This window comes from Salvelinus sp. IW2-2015, unplaced genomic scaffold, assembly GCF_002910315.2.
Source record: "Salvelinus sp. IW2-2015 unplaced genomic scaffold, ASM291031v2 Un_scaffold4195, whole genome shotgun sequence".
Lineage (NCBI taxonomy): Eukaryota > Metazoa > Chordata > Actinopteri > Salmoniformes > Salmonidae > Salvelinus > Salvelinus sp. IW2-2015.
The window spans coordinates 28,114-45,005 of NW_019945466.1; the positions used below are offsets into that span (position 1 = coordinate 28,114).

Consider the following 16,892-nt stretch of genomic DNA (forward strand, 5'->3'; position numbering starts at 1 on the left):
TTAACGCCTTATGATAGGCTAATTGAACATAATATGAGTCAATTGGAGCTGTGTACCTGTGGATGTATTTTCAAGGTACCGTTCAAACTTCAGTGCCTCTTTGCTTGACATCATGGGCAGCTAAGACCTCCAAAGTCTGGTTCATCCTTGGCGAGCAAATTTCCAAACGCCTGAAGGTACCACGTTCATTCTGTACCAAACAATAGTACGCAGGTATAAAAAAAGTGTGAAAAGTGCAAATCAATCCCTGAGCAACAGCAAAGTTTCTTGTGAAGATGCTGGAGGAAACAGGTACAAAATTATCTATATTCACAGTAAAACGAGTTCTATATCGACAAAACATTAAAAAGCCGCTCAGCAAGGAAGAAGCCACTGCCTCCAAAAACCGCCATAAAAAAAAAAGTCAGACTACTGTTTGCAAATGCACATGGGGACAAAGGTTATACTTTTTGGAGAAATGTCCTTGTGGTCTGATGAAACAAAAATAGAACTACTTGGTCATAATGACCATCGTTATGTTCGGAGGAAAAAAGGGGGTGGCTTTCAAGCCGAAGAAACCACCACCACCACGTGAAGCACAGGGGTGGCAGGCATCATGTTGTGGGGGTTGCTTTGCTGCAGGAGGGACTGGTGCACTTCACAAAAATGATGGCATCATGAGGCAGGAAAATTATGTGGATATATTGAAGCAACTCTCAAGACATCAGTCAGGAAGTTAAAGCTTAGGTCGCAAATGGGTCTTTCCAAATGGGACAATGACCCCAAGCATACTTCCAAGTTGTGGCAAAATGGCTTAAGGACAACAAAGTCAAGGGATTGGCGTTGCCATGACATAGCCCTGACCTCAATCCCATAGAAAGTTGTGGGCAGAACAGAAAAAGCGTGTGCTAGCAAGGAGGCTTACAAACCTGACTCATCAGTTACACAGCTCTGTCAGGGGAATGGGCCAAAATCACCCAACTTATTGTGGGAGCTTGTGGAATGCTATTCCGAAACGTTTGACCACAAGTTAAACAATTTAAGAGAATGCTACCAATACTAATTGAGTGTATGTAAACTTCTGACCCACTGGGAATATGATGAAATGAATAAACCTGAAATAAATAATTCTCCTCTACTTATTCTGACATTTTCACAATTCTTAAAAAATGAAAGTGGGTGTTGATCCTTAACTTGACCTAAAGAAAGGGAATTTTTTAACACTAAGGATTAAATATGTCAGGAATTGTTGAAAAATGAAGTTATTGTATTTGGCTAAGGTTTTTTTTTTTTTGTTAATGTAAACTTCAACTGGTATAAGATTCCCTTCGTCCTTCTATGTGTCCTCCAACATCTTTATGGGTACCCCACTTTTGAAAGAGTTGACATTTTTATTTTAAATCCCATTTTAAGTACATTTATTGATTCAGATCTGTGTAGAGACCCCTATTGATTCAGATCTGTATAGAGACCCCTATTGATTCAGATATGCTTGTTAGAGACCCCTATTGATTCAGATCTATATAGAGACCCCTATTGATTCAGATCTGTATAGAGACCCCTATTGATTCAGACCTGTATAGAGACCCCTATTGATTCAGAATCTGTTTAGAGACCCCTATGATTCAGATCTGTATAGAGACCCCTATTGATTCAGATCTGTATAGAGAACCCTATTGATTCAGATCTGTATAGAGATCCCTATTGACTCAGACGCTGTATTAGTGACCCCTGTTGATTCAGATCTGTGTAGAGATACCTATTGATATTCAGATCTGTATAGCGACCCCCTTTGATTCAGAGTCTCTGCTGCAGAGTAGTGTTTGTCATGTTGCATTTGTGACACAATCTTGTACTTTTGATGTTGAACATGATTCTGCAGCCTGATGTGGCAAAAGGAGTTTATTTATTTTCCATGTCTTGGTTGATGACCCAGGATTCAGCACATAAAGTAGGACCCAGGATTCAGAACCATAAAGTAGGACCCAGGATTCAGAACCATAAGGTAGGACCCAGGATTCAGAACCATAAAGTAGGATCCATGATTCAGAACCATAAAGTAGGACCCAGGATTCAGAAGCATAAAGTAGGATCAGCATTCAGAAGCATAAAGTAGGATCCAGGATTCAGAACCATAAAGTAGGACCCAGGATTCAGAACCATAAAGTAGGATCCTTTTCATCAAGTCAGTTCAACAAATTTCTGCCCTGTTAGAGCTGCCCCGGTCAACTGTAAGTGCTGTTATTGTGAAGTGGAAACGTCTAGAAGCAACAACGGCTCACCCGCGAAGTGGTAGGCCACACAAGGTCACAGAACGGGACCGCCAAGTGCTGATGCGCTTTAAATTCGTCTTTCCTCGGTTGCAACACTCACTACCGAGTTCAAACTGTCTCTGTAAGCAACGTCAGCACAATAACTGTTCATTGGGAGCTTCATGAAGTGGATTTCCATGGCCAAGGCAGCCGCACCCAAGCCTAAGATCACCATGTGCAATGCCAAGCGTCTGCTGGAGTTGTGTAAGCTCGCTGCCATTGGACTCTGGAGTAGTGGAAACACGTTCTCTGATGAATCACGCTTAATCATCTGGCAGTCCGACAGACGAATCTGGGTTTGGTGGATGCCAGGAGAACGCTACCTGCCTGAATGGAAGAACTTGACTGGCCTGCACAGAGCCCTGACCTCAAATGTATCAAACAACATTGGTATGAATTGGAACGCCGACTGCGAGCCAGGCCTAATCGCCCAACATCAGTGCCCGACCTCCTAATGCTCTTGTGGCTGAATGGAAGCAAGTCCCTACAGCAATGTTCCAACTCTTTCTTCCCAGAAGAGTGGACCAACTCCATATTAATGCCCATGATTTGGAATGAGATGTTCGACAAACATGGTCCACATACTTTTGGTCATATAGTCTATATAACCTAACATTGCAGTGTGCAACGATGACAGGGTGTGACTGTTTTAGTGACAGGGCAAAATATTTAACCAAGCAAACGTATTAGACATTTAATGTAAAATCTGGGTGGTTCCAGCCCTGAATGCTGATTGGTTTGACAGCTGTGGTATGTCAGACCGTATACCATGGGTATGACAAAACATGTATTTTTACTGTTCTAATTACGTTGGTAACCAGTTTACCACCTCTGTTTACCACCTCTGTGGTATATGACCAATATACCACGGGCTAAGGGCTGTATCCAGGCCACTCCGCAATGTCTTAGAACAGCCCTTGGCGTGGATATTGGCCCATACTATACCACACCCCCCTCGTGCCTTATTGGTTAAGTGAAGAACCAGAGATACAGTTAGTATTTGCTAGGTCTTACTTACTGAAACATACCTCTCAAGTTAAGTACCCTACTGCACACAATGAAGGTATCCAAAGGATGCTTGTTTAGTTTGTGTTTTTAGAATGATACATTTTAGTACATTGTTTAGCTATGGTTTGACTGAAAATGTTCCTAATTTAGTATTATTTATGTACCGTATAAAAGGAACCACATTATACAGATGTCTTTTGATTATAAATATATTTATTGTAGAGATGATTACTTCCAGGAGTTGTGTGCAATAGAATATGTTTCTTCTTGTCTAAAACACATTACAAAACACTCAAATGATACAACCTCATTACAATGGATCTCTTTTTGAAAGTAATCTTATTTTGTTATAATTTATTTTCATGTTTTTGTTGATATCCTGTATTGATTTCTAGAATAATATCAAATAGAAATAAACTCTTGGAACTTATACCTGTCTCACCCTGTTGTAACACACAATTAAATCTGCTATTATTCCATTTGAAGTTTGTGTTGTCTTTTGTCTTTGTAAATAAGCGACAAGCTTCAAAATGTTTACAACTATATGTGGCTTAAGGACTTCATATCTTGCATCAGTCCCATCTAATTTATATTAGAACATTTGCATCACCTCGTAATGATTTGTGCAAACAATCTAGTTAAATAAAGAGACACACGATTCATCTAATTGTCAACTTTCATCTTTTCAGGGAAAGAAAATGCAGCGCCAAAACAAAAGAGAAAAAACGGAGACCTATTCCGTGGGGAGCATAAGAGTATAGAATCTTGAAAATGGTGACCCCACTAAGTTGTAGACATCTTATTTCAAAAGACATTCCACTGTACCCCAAAGCTGACAAAGCGGAATTTCACGTGGACAAAGTCTGTCATGTAACCACTCCAACAGGTCTGGCAGGAATCATGGATTTGAGTGGATTTACAGCAGGGCAAAGAGGGGGTTTCACATGGTGGGCTCTTCACATTACAGAAGGTGAAATTGAGRCAGCAGAGAATCGCTTCCTTGAAAAGGAACAGCTTTCCTTTGACCCAAAMACGGGTGAAGAAAAAAGACACAATCCATTCCTGAGGGAATTCACCACCTCCCCTGTCTTCCAAAAGGGATCTCGGTATGGGAACTTTAAGTTTACCTTCCCCTTGGAGGATCTCATGCAGATGTACACAGAGCAGATCTGTGAGGGAGAGAAGCCTGTCCTGAGAGTCTATGAAACTGTGTTTTACCGGCAGGAGATCATGTACGTTGTGGTTGTCCACGGTCCAGAGGTGACAGAGTTTGATGAGTACCCACTTCTTGCTGATGAGGATGATAAGGCAATATGCATTTATAAAGATGGTCAAATTGTCTGGCGTGCAGAAGCAATATGTGAAACCCATACAAAGAAGCTGATCATCAACAGAGAGAGTGGAACAGTTGAAACAGAAGAACTAGGACGTGGTTATGAGYATTTCATGTGGGACCATGTGACCCTGGCATTCCATCTGCCAGTTGACCGCACCCTCGTWGTTGAAGAGGGAGTATTAAAGGATAGACTCCATGCATGTGAGGGTATCAGACCTTTTCTCCAGGATGAGTTGTTAACACTAAGGCGGCAGAAGAAGTAGTCAATGCCATAAGAATGCTATATAGGGACAGTGCTAGTGACAAGTGCTATATAGGGACAGTGCTAGTGATAGTGCTCTATATGCGGACAGTGCTAGTGACAGTGCTATATAGGTTGAACAGTGCTAGTGACAGTGCTATATAGGGACAGTGCTATGTGACAAGTGCTATATAGGGACAGTGCTATGTGACAGTGCTAATTATATAGGGACAGTGCTAGTGACAGTGCTATATGGGGACAGTGCTATGTGACAGTGCTATATGAGGACAGTGCTTTACAGTGCTATAGGGACAGTGCTAGTGACAGTGCTATATAGGGACAGTGCTAGTGACAATGCTAATGGACATGTGCTAGTGACAGTGCTATATAGGGACAGTGCTATAGTGACATGCTAATAGGGACAGTGCTAGTGCAGTGCTATATAGGGACAGTGCTAGTGACAGTGCTAGTGACAGTGCTATATGGGGACAGTGCTATAGTGACAGTGCTATATAGGGCAGTGCTAGGACAGTGCTATATAGGGACATGCTAGTGACAGTGCTATATAGGGACAGTGTATAGGGAGTGCTAGGGACAGTGCTATATGGGACAGTGCTAGTGACAGTGCTATATGGGGACAGTGCTAGTGACAGTGCTATATAGGGGACAGTGCTAGTGACAGTGCTATATAGGGAGAGTGCTAGTGACATGCTACATAGGGACAGTGCTAGTGACAGTGCTAATAGGGACAGTGCTAGTGACAATGTAATAGGGACAGTGCTAGTGACAGTGCTATATAGGGACAGTGCTAGTGACAGTGCTAGTGACAGTGCTATATGGGGACAGTGCTAGTGGACAGTGTCATATAGGGACAGTGCTAAGTGACAGTGCTATATAGGGACATTGCTATATGGTGACAGTGCTATATAGGGACAGTTGTATAGGGAAGTGCTATATGGGACAGTGCTAGGGACAGTGCTTCTAGGGACAGTTTTAGGGACAGTTTTTAGGGACATGTTCTAGGGACAGTTATAGGGACAGTTTCTAGGACAGCGCTAGGGAAAGTTCTAGGACAGTGCTAGGGACAGTTCTAGGGACAGTTCTAGGCAGTTAGGGACAGTTATAGGGACAGTTCTAGGGACAGTGGCTAGGGACAGTTCTAGGGACAGTTCTAGGACAGTCTAGGGAAGTTCTAGGTTGACAGTCTAGGGAATGCTATTTGGGACCATTCTAGGGTAACAGTTCTAGGGACAGTGCTAGTGCTGACTCTAGTCTCTCTAGTTCTCAGATAAAACTCTTCTAGTCAGTTGAGAATGGATGTGTATAGAAGGGGCTCAATCACAACAAACCCTGATAATGCTAGATAACAAAATTCTGGCAAAACTGTGCTACATTTATAACCATTGTAAAATGTATTCCCTTTCTTGTTTGTTTGCTGATGTCTACTATATCTAATAAACATGCAGTGTATATATATATGTTGTTAATGAATTTCCCATTCCATTCCATTCCATATACTTTAGTCTTAAACTCTGTAATGATTTACATAGCAGAAGACTGGGCTTAACTTTGGTTTCCCACCTTTTATGTTCATAATACTATACTGAATAATACATAGAATGGGCAAACTGGTCCAGTTATGATGAAACCTCCTTTGTGTTGTATGTTAATGTTTAATGAAATCAAATAAAACATGTTCTCACCCATTGACTATTTTTGATTGTTGTTTTACAGACATGACCATTTTTCCTGAACAGAAAAACAGATAAGTTGAAATATTTATTGACATCTTCTTCACTGGACAGAGAGGTGTAACCCTGTTTCAATGGTTATTGACATCTTCTTCACTGGAAGAGAGGTGTAATCTGTTTCAATGGTTATTGACATCTTCTTCACTGGACAGAGAGGTGTAATCCTGTTTCAATGGTTATTGACATCTTCTTCACTGGACAGAGAGGTGTAACCCTGTTTCAATGGTTATTGACATCTTCTTCACTGGAAGAGAGGTGTAACCCTGTTTCAATGGTTATTGACATCTCTTCACTGGACAGAGAGGTGTAACCTGTTCTAATGGTTATTGACATCTTCTTCACTGGACAGAGAGGTGTAACCCTGTTTCAATGGTTATTGACATCTTCTTCACTGGGCAGAGAGGTGTAATCCTGTTTCAATGGTTATTGACATCTTCTTCACTGGGAGAGGGTGTAATCCTGTTTCAATGGTTATTGACATCTCACTGGCAGAGCGTGTATAACCCTTGTTCAATGTTATACATCTTCACTGGGCAGAGAGGTGTAATCCTGTTTCAATGTTATTGACATCTTTCTTCACTGGGCAGAGAGGGGGTGGAAACATACATACTGTACATACAGATAAACACTCCTGTGCATGTGACCAATGAGTGAGCAGTTCAGAAAGGAGTCCCATCAGCTGAGATGGTCCAATTAGATACTACCACAATCACGCCTACCTTATTTGGTGGTCTATTTAAGCTGACCGGGTCTGTTCACATCATCCGCTGCGCTTGATGCCACTGCCACTATGTGCTTGCTTCTTGCTCTGCATTTATGCTCCTGCCATATGTGCTGGCTTCTTGCTCTGCATTGATGCTCCTGCTACTATGTGCTGGTTTCTTGCTCTGCATTGATCCTCCTGCTACTATGTGCTGGCTTTCTTGCTTCGCATTGATGCTTCTGCTATCATGTGCTGGCTTCTTGCTCTGCATTGATGCTCCTGCTACTATTGTGCTGGTTCTTGCTCTGCATTGATGCTCCTGCTACTATGTGCTGGTTTCTTGTCTTGCATTGATGCTCCTGCTACTATGTGCTGGTTTCTTGCTCTGCATTGATGCTCACGCTCTAGTGCTTGGCTTCTTGCTCCCACCACCACCCCAGCCTCTAACTGTTGGGTTCTGTGCTCCTGCCGGGGGGATTGGTAGAGTTTWCCGCACTCACTGTTTGTAGGTAGTTTTATATAATGACGCTTTCCTTGGGCAGTGAGAAACCCTGAAGGAGCAGAGACTATATCGCAAGGACTTGAATTATTAATTCTTTAATGAATGGTTAAACATGTTTCTATGTGGTGTTTCCTTTCTGAAATAAACTCTAAACTAAACTAAATCCAGTGGATACCGTCCAAGACAACTATAGCCAGTGACATTCAATAGAAGTTGTTCATGAGTTATGTGCTCACCGTTTTACAGCTGCTGTACCATGAAGCTGGGAATGTACTGGTAMGCAGCACCTCAGGTCAAAGGCCTTGCTTCAGGGCATGATGGCAGTGTGTGGCATGTGACATCAGATTACATTACAGTCATAATTACAGCTTGATTATAACGAGTCTTTCTGCARGTTTAGAACTGTGCATACCGTGCCCTCTCTCTSCTAGACATCACTCCCAGCTTGTGTACTTCCACAMCCCTGTCTGTACTTTCTGTAGAGGCTGGAGACCTAACAAATGGTTCATGTGGGTAGCAGGGAGGTCTGACCTACAGGGGGAGACCAGGGGAGAAAACATGACCAGGAGATGAGGACCAGAGAGGCACTGCTGGGAGAAAACAAGACCAGGAGATGAGGACCAGAGAGGGACTGCTGGGAGAAAACAAGACCAGGAGATGAGGGCCAGAAGGGACTGCTGGGAGAAAACATGACCAAATGAGGACCAGAGAGGGACTGCTGGGAGAAAACAAGACCAGGAAATGAGGACCAGAGAGGGACTGCTGGGAGAAAACATGACCAGGAGATGAGGGCCAGAGAGGGACTGCTGGGAGAAAACATGACCAGGAGATCATCATGATCATCATGACTTCACTTTGTCAACACAGTTTTGATAAGTTTGTCTTGTCCAGTTAAGGGTTTGAAGATGTCGTTACATTTGATTGCAGTCTCTGGTCTTGCTTGTTTCCTGGTTGTTGTCTCAATCTGTCTCAGCTCATGTTCATTATTGACCTCTCCTGTTCCACCCTCWGTGATGTAGAGCTCTGTGTAGATCTTATTGAGAAGTGTTGGGTTTCCTTGTTTAGCGATCCCCTCAAATACACATTGAAACTTCTTCTTTAGATTAGATTTGAGTTCATGTTGGCAAATCACAKCAAGCTCATCTGAATCTAGAAATAACACAGAGGATATTAATATTACGTATGTTTTAATGCCTACAGTATTGTAGGACTGTTATAAAGTTTTACATKATMATAATTTATTCTATTAACTGTCTGTATAAATGTGTAAATGTTTTCATAATATGTTACAGACTATGGTGACTGATTATATTATTATTGGTATTATTGATGGTATTATTAATGTTGTYTCTCTCTCTCYTTCTCTCTCTCTCTCTCCTCTGTCTCTCTGTCTAAATGAATCAACACAACACATCCCTGCTGCTACTTGATGAGGTCACTACGGTTTGTGTTGAGGCTGCTACAATATCATTGAGTTACACAGCTACTTTAGCTGTACTTTAGCTACAGCGTTTAAATGTTATAAGACATCATTCAACATGAGGCAGRCAGATCTTACTTTTCTCCAGAATGTCAGCAAGATCCTTCTGGTTCATTTTCCTCAGGACGTGCAGTGTGATCTTCAGAGCCCCCTCTCTGGCACTGCTCTCCTGCTTCTCATCTTCAGCATCCACCACTTCCTTATCCTGCTTCTGACTCTCAAAGCCTTCTGGGAGTTCTGGACTAAGAATCCTCTTGAACATCTTCAGCTCATTCTTCACAAATGTCATAATATTCTCTTCAAGCAACTGAAATAAATCAAGTAATTAAGTTAAGCAAGAGACAAAATTATTTCTCATTAACACATTAATGAATGATTGACAGATCAACTTTGCTTGAGKTAAACAAAAACAAATGTACATAACAGGACCACATACACAGAATATGGAGGCCAGGTCTGTTTGATGACTCTGGGAAGACTGAACACTGAGAATCTCTGACTCTGATCTCTCCTGTTGGTTTCTGTGGACAAAACATGAGATTACATCTCCTCATCCAGGGAGTACACACACACACACAGGGAGGGAATGTTGTGTTTGTTTAATGTTTTAGGACTATGAAAATGGAAAAAAGGATTAGCTTATGGATTATGAAAACAACAAAAATAAATGTGAAAATGGGAGAGGAGAAATGACTAGAGACAGTGTTGTTTAACTCACAGACCTTGACCCATGAGTTCTTTTTACCTTTGTTCAGTAGAAAAGTCTCCCTCTCTGAAGTTTATAGGCTGACCCATAGACCAGTCACTCTTCATGGACACACAGCTGGGTACAGGGGAGGCTGGTCTCTTCAGCTTGATTGGGCTTCAACACAACAGAGACAAATGTTATGTCTCTCATCTACTCTGAGCTCAGATGGAAAACATAAGAAAAGTTCCATTCCAAAACGCTATATATCACTTTTCAGAAACGTTGGTAAATTATCTTTTATTGTTTAAATAAATTATTAAACCACTACAAGGCTTTAAAGTGTATACTTTCCGCTTAGAAATGTCAGACTTGATTTGCCTTGATGAAAAATGGATTAACCCCAAAATGTCCCTTAATTATAATCCACATAAAAATGCACATTTGCTGATATTTTCCTGCTGTGAGAAACTGGGTGAAATTAAGATATGGTATTTTAAGCTAGCTAGGTGAGACAACCACATATCACAGTCAAATATACAGGATACAAACGTTCCATTCCTGATAAACAATGGATATATTGTCACGATCGTCAATGGGAGAAAGAGCGTGCGCAGCGTGTGGAAAATACATCTTCTCTTTATTAGAAGAAGGACAACAAAACAAAACAACAAACGTGAAGCTATCAAAGACTAAGTGCAAACATGCAACATAGACACAGACAATTACCCACAAAACCCCAATGCCTATGACTGCCTTAAATATGGCTCTCAATCAGAGACAATGAACCACAGCTGCCTCTAATTGAGAACCAATCTAGGCAGCCATAGACATAACTAGACAACTACACTAGACACTACAAAAACACATACATTCCCCATGTCACACCCTGACCTAACTAAAAAACATAAAGAAAACAAAGAATACTAAGGCCAGGGCGTGAGATATATAGATATCTAGGTGAGACAACAACATATCACAGTTAAATATACAGGATACAAACATTCCATTCCTGCTAAACAATGGAGATATAGCATTTTGTTTAAAAACACATTTTCATACACATCTARAATCTAGAACAGTTAGAATGTACCCATAAGAAATAATTTATGATTGAAAAAACGTTTTAGAATATACATTCAATATACACAAAGGTTAAACAATATTGTCAGCTCACCTCTTAGTTTTGGTGTCATGTCCCCCAGAGAGACTCATTTTAGAGGCAGGGCCCCCTTCCTCTCTCTCCCCAGAGAGACTAATTTTAGAGGCAGGGCCTCCCTCCTCTCTCTCCCCAGAGAGACTCCTTTTGGAGGCAGGGCCCCCCTGCTCTCTCTCCCCAGAGTGACTCATTTTAGATCACTGACCCCTAAACAGAGATCCAGCATGATGGTTATGGTTAACACAGTGACAACTAAACAGAGATCCAGCATGTTGGTTGTGGTTAACACAGTGACAACTAAACAGAGATCCAGCATGTTGCTTGTGGTTAACACAGTGACAACTAATTATTGAATGTCAATTGTTCTCATTTATTCATTATCTCTTAGAAATAAAACATTTACTAACAGACACATCCAAACAGTCAGGTGATTTAATGCAAGTACTTATTCTAGCCCAATGACTACTCAAAACCCGCCCACAAGGCCTGAAAACTAGGCCCAAAAAATTGCCCCTGATAGGCCTACATCTTATTTCAGATAGACTACAGTAGGCTGGGCAAGATGAGTTAGCAGCTTGCTTAGTACAAATTGACATATTAATTTATTTAACATGAATAGCAAGGAGATTTTGAGGGAAGAAGTGCTTCTGTTACCCAGTAGCTTGCTGCAATTGACACTGGTCTGACCAATCGGATTCCACGTTTCAAGATTGCTTCGATCACGTGGACTCGGATATGTCCCGGGTTGCCTCAGACAATAACATTGATATATACGCTGACTCGGTGAACGAGTTCATAAGGAAGTGTTATACCCACTGTGACTATTATAACCTTCCCTAACCAGAAACCGTGGATTGATGGCAGCATTCGTGCAAAACTGAAAGCACGTACCACCGCATTTAATCATGAGAAGGAGACTGGAAACATGGCTAAAAACAAAAAGTGTAGTTATTCCCTCCGTAAGGCAATCAAACAAGCAAAGCGTCAGTACAGAGACAAAGTAGAGTCGCAATTCAACGGCTCAAACACGAGACGTATGTGGCAGGGTCTACAGACAATCACGGATTACAAAAAGAAAACCAGCCCCGTCACGGATATCGACGTCTTGCTCCTAGACAAATTAAGCAACTTCTTTGCTCGCTTTGAGGACAATACAGCGCCACCGACGTGGCCCGCTACCAAAGACTGTGGACTCTCCTTCTCCGTGGCCGAAGTGAGTAAAACATTTAAGCGAGTTAACCCTCGCAAGGCTGCCGGCCCAGACGGCATCCCTAGCCGCGTCCTCAGAGCATGCGCAGACCAGCTGGTTGGTGTGTTTACAGATATATTCAATCAATCCCTATCCCAGTCTGCTGTCCCCACATGCTTCAAGATGGCTACCATTGTTCATGTTCCCAAGAAAGCAAAGATAACTGAAAAAAATGACTATCGCCCCGTAGCACTCACTTCTGTCATCATGAAGTGCTTTGAGAAACTAGTCAAGGATCATATCACCTCCACCCTACCTGTCACCCTAGACCCACTCCAATTTKCTTACCACCCCAATAGGCCACAGACGATGCAATCGCCATCACACTGCACACTGCCCTATCCCATCTGGACAAGAGGAATACTTATGTAAGAATGCTGTTCATTGACGACAGCTCTGCATTCAACACCATAGTACCCTCCAAACTCATCATTTTWAAAAATGTATTTCACCTTTATTTAACCAGGTAGGCAAGTTGAGAACAAGTTCTCATTTACAATTGCGACATGGCCAAGATAAAGCAAAGCAGTTCGACACATACAACAACACAGAGTTACACATGGAGTAAAACAAACATACAGTCAATAATACAGTAGAAAAATAAGTCTATATACAATGTGAGCAAGTGAGGTGAGATAAGGGAGGTAAAGGCAAAAAAGGTCATGGTGGCGAAGTAAATACAATATAGCAGGTAAAACACTGGAATGGTTGATTTGCAGTGGAAGAATGTGCAAAGTAGAGATAGAAATAATGGGGTGCAAAGGACCAAAATAAATAAATAAATAAATACAGTAGGGAAAGAGGTATTTGTTTGGGATAAATTATAGATTGGCTATGTACAATGTGAAGTAATCTGTGAGCTGCTCTGACAGCTGGTGCTTAAAGCTAGTGAGGGWGATAAGTGTTTCCAGTTTCAGAGATTTTTGTAGTTCGTTCCAGTCATTGGCAGCAGAGAACTGGAAGGAGAGGCGGCCAAAGGAAGAATTGGTTTTGGGGGTGACCAGAGAGATATACCYGCTGRAGCGCGTGYTACAGGTRGGTGCTGCAATGGTGACCAGCGAGCTGAGATAAGGGGGGACTTTACCTAGCAGGGTCTTGTAGATGACCTGGAGCCAGTGGGTTTGGCGACGAGTATGAAGCGAGGGCCAGTCAACGAGAGCGTACAGGTCGCAGTGGTGGGTAGTATATGGGGCTTTGGTGACAAAACTGATGGCACTGTGATAGACTGCATCCAATTTATTGGGTAGGGTATTGGAGGCTATTTTGTAAATGACATCGCTGAAGTCGAGGATTGGTAGGATGGTCAGTTTTACAAGGGTATGTTTGGTAGCATGAGTGAAGGATGCTTTGTTGCAAAATAGGAAGCCAATTCTAGATTTAACTTTGGATTGGAGATGTTTGATGTGAGTCTATAAGGAGACTTAACAGTCTAACCAGACACCTAGGTATTTGTAGTTGTCCACATATTCTAAGTCAGAGCCATCCAGAGTAGTGATGTTGGACAGGTGGGCAGGTGCAGGCAGCGATCGGTTGAAGAGCATGCATTTAGTTTTACTTGTATTTAAGAGCAATTGGAGGCCACGGAAGGAGAGTTGTATGGCATTGAAGCTCGCCTGGAGGGTTGTTAACACAGTGTCCAAAGAAGGGCCAGAAGTATACAGAATGGTGTCGTCTGCGTAGAGGTGGATCAGAGACTCACCAGCAGCAAGAGCGACATCATTGATGTATACAGAGAAGAGAGTCAGTCCAAGAATTGAACCCTGTGGCACCCCCATAGAGACTGCCAGAGGCCCGGACAACAGACCCCCCGATTTTACACACTGAACTCTATCAGAAAAGTAGTTGGTGAACCAGGCGAGGCAATAATTTGAGGAACCAAGGCTGTCGAGTCTGCCGATGAGGATGTGGTGATTGACAGAGTCGAAAGCATGGCCAGGTCAATAAATACGGCTCACAGTATTGTTTCTTATCGATGGCAGTTAAGATATCGTTTAGGACCTTGAGCGTGGCTGAGGTGCACGCATGATCAGCTCTGAAACCAGATTGCATAGCGGAGAAGGCATGGTGGGATTCGAAATGGTCAGTAATCTGTTTGTTGACTTGGCTTTCGAAGACCTTAGAAAGGCAGGGTAGGATAGATATAGGTCTGTAGCAGTTTGGTTCATGAGTGTCTCCCCCTTTGAAGAGGGGGATGACCGCAGCTGCTTTCCAATCTTTGGGAATCTCAGACGTCACGAAAGAGAGGTTGAACAGGCTAGTAATAGGGGTTGGGCCACAATTTCGGCAGATAATTTTAGAAAGAAAGGGTCCAGATTGTCTAGCCCGGCTGATTTGTAGGGGTCCAGATTTTGCAGCTCTTTCAGAACATCAGCTGACTGGATTTGGGAGAAGGWGAAATGGGGAAGGCTTGGGCGAGTTGCTGTGGGAGGCGCAGTGCTGTTGACCGGGGTAGGGGTAGCCAGGTGGAAAGCATGGTCCTGTGCAACTGTTTCCTTGAGATCCTGAGGGGCCGCTCCAGGTGGTGAAGGTAGGAAACAACATCTCCACCCCTCTGACACTCAACACTGGGGCCCCACAAGGGTGCGTCCTCAGCCCCCTCCTGTACTCCCTGTTCACCCACGACTGTGTTGCCATGCACGCCTCAAACTCAATCATCAAGTTTGCAGACAACACTACAGTGGTAGGCTTGATTACCAACAATGACGGGACAACCTACAGGGAGGAGGTGAGGGCCCTCAGAGTGTGGTGTCAGGAAAATAACCTCTCACTCAACGTCAACAAAACAAAGGAGATGATCGTGGACTTCAGGAAACAGCAAAGGGAGCACCCCATATCCACATCGATGGGACAGTAGTGAAGAAGGTGGAAAGTTTTAAGTTCCTCTGTGTACATATCACCGACAAACTGAAATGGTCCACGCATACAGACAGTGTGGTGAAGTAGGGGCAACCAACCCCAGGAGGCTGAAAAAATGTGGCTTGTCACCAAAAACCCTCACTATCTTTTACAGGTGCACAATTGAGAGCATCCTGTCGGGCTGTATCACCCCCTGGTACGGCAACTGCACCGCTCACAACCGCAGGGCTCTCCAGAGGGTAGTGAGGTCTGCACAACGCATCAACCGGGGTAAACTACCTGCCCTCCAGGCAGTGGCGGTTCTAGCTTTATGGCTCCCTGGGCGAATCCCCCCTTCAACGATAGGGATAAAACTGCTGCCGGAAGACCACACAGGACGTTGGAGGCTGGGCACGTGCCTACAGAGAGTTAACTTGTCCTCTGTTTTATTTACAAAAAAAAAACACAAAAAAAGAGGAAGATGACAACTGAAGTAAAAAGAAAATGTAAGGCTTTTTCAATTGATATGACTTGACTGTTAAGAACTTAATGTTGTGCCGTTATGTTTGCACTTTCTATTGAAAAGGATGATGTTACAGAGTGTAGTTGAAAGGTAATCGACTATGCTTGAACAAGGCTATTGAATTTGACATTTGTGTCTGTCTGTATTCTTTTATCCAACATATCATACTGCTGTCTGTCAGCAGCTCAAGTAGCAGTTCTACGAACTAGCAATATCTCATTCCAGGTATTAATTATCTTACTCTGTCCTTTAGAATAAATTATTTTTCAGAAATACTTACTTTATTTGTCAGTTCTCTCCATATAGTGTTTTCTGCTCTGTCGTCTCAAAATGGATCCTGTACAAAATAACAAATTGWCTTTCTGTTCCAACCTGATAATAGTGTTTTATTGGTGTCTCCACTAGATGGTAGTAAACAGCTGCTGTAACTAGACTTTACAACAACAGTGACCACATTTACATGCACACCAATATCCCATCATTATTCGGGATACTCAAATATTCTGTTTTTGAGATGTATGTACACATCTTATCCCATGTACTGTTGTTTCTGCTGTCTGCTCAGGCTGTTTCACATATCATATGTATTGTGTGATGATGTTCTCATCACATCTTATCCCATGTTCTGTTGTTTCTGTGGTCTATTCAGGCTGTTTCACATATCATATGTGTTGTGTGATGATGTTCTCATCTGATTGTCAAAACAAATCACTTCTTAAAGTAGGCTACTTGTGCAGTTTGATCCACTGTAATAATGTATTTATCTGATACTCTGTACTGGACCGTGTAGCCTACTGGCTACTTTTACCCCTACTTTAGATACCTTTCTGATTATAGTTTTCTACATTTGGTAGGCCATTTGTTTGTCAATTATAGTTATAGTTATAGTTATAGATACATGCAGCTTCTCTTCTGTCATAACTTGTTGCCCCAGAATACTAAATAAAGTAGTGCTCTCCAGAATAATGTTTTACATTGATAGACTAAATAAAGTAGTGATCTCCAGAATGTTTTACATTGATAGACTAAATAAAGTAGTTCTTTCCAGAATAATGTTTTACATTGACAGACTAAATAAAGTAGTGCTCTCCAGAATAATGTTTTACATTGATAGACTAAATAAAGTAGT

General features: G+C 42.2%; 1 protein-coding gene and 2 long non-coding RNA genes across 6 annotated transcripts in view; 2 read left to right on the plus strand and 1 right to left on the minus strand.

The window, feature by feature from the left end:
- LOC139026245 (uncharacterized) overlaps positions 1-5,465 on the plus strand; it is a 25,054-nt gene extending 19,589 nt beyond the window's left edge. Inside the window, exons 2-4 of the long non-coding RNA XR_011477996.1 lie at positions 3,989-4,941; positions 5,313-5,351; positions 5,419-5,465. This is a non-coding gene — a long non-coding RNA (uncharacterized lncRNA). The remainder of the gene's footprint in view (positions 1-3,988; positions 4,942-5,312; positions 5,352-5,418) is intronic.
- Positions 4,983-5,280, plus strand: LOC139026244 (uncharacterized). 2 transcript variants are annotated; one of them, XR_011477994.1, is made up of 3 exons: positions 4,983-5,010; positions 5,105-5,144; positions 5,198-5,280. It is a non-coding gene; the product is annotated as an uncharacterized lncRNA (long non-coding RNA). The 2 variants fall into 2 exon arrangements; XR_011477995.1 differs by having other exon boundaries at positions 5,186-5,236.
- Positions 5,466-7,156: 1,691 nt separating the features above from the next.
- LOC139026246 (uncharacterized) lies at positions 7,157-16,149 on the minus strand. Of its 3 annotated transcripts, none has more exons than XM_070441530.1 (6): positions 16,044-16,149; positions 11,175-11,363; positions 10,058-10,174; positions 9,749-9,833; positions 9,391-9,619; positions 7,157-8,975 (listed from the first exon to the last, which is right to left on the minus strand). In XM_070441530.1, the coding sequence occupies exons 2-6, from the start codon at positions 11,345-11,347 to the stop codon at positions 8,683-8,685; spliced, it is 897 nt and encodes a 298-aa protein (XP_070297631.1). In that variant the 5' UTR covers positions 11,348-11,363; positions 16,044-16,149; the 3' UTR covers positions 7,157-8,682. The 3 variants fall into 3 exon arrangements, with proteins under 3 accessions (XP_070297631.1, XP_070297630.1, XP_070297632.1); XM_070441529.1 differs by having other exon boundaries at positions 7,157-8,981; XM_070441531.1 differs by having other exon boundaries at positions 7,157-8,981; positions 11,175-11,271; positions 16,044-16,147.
- Positions 16,150-16,892: the final 743 nt, after the last annotated feature.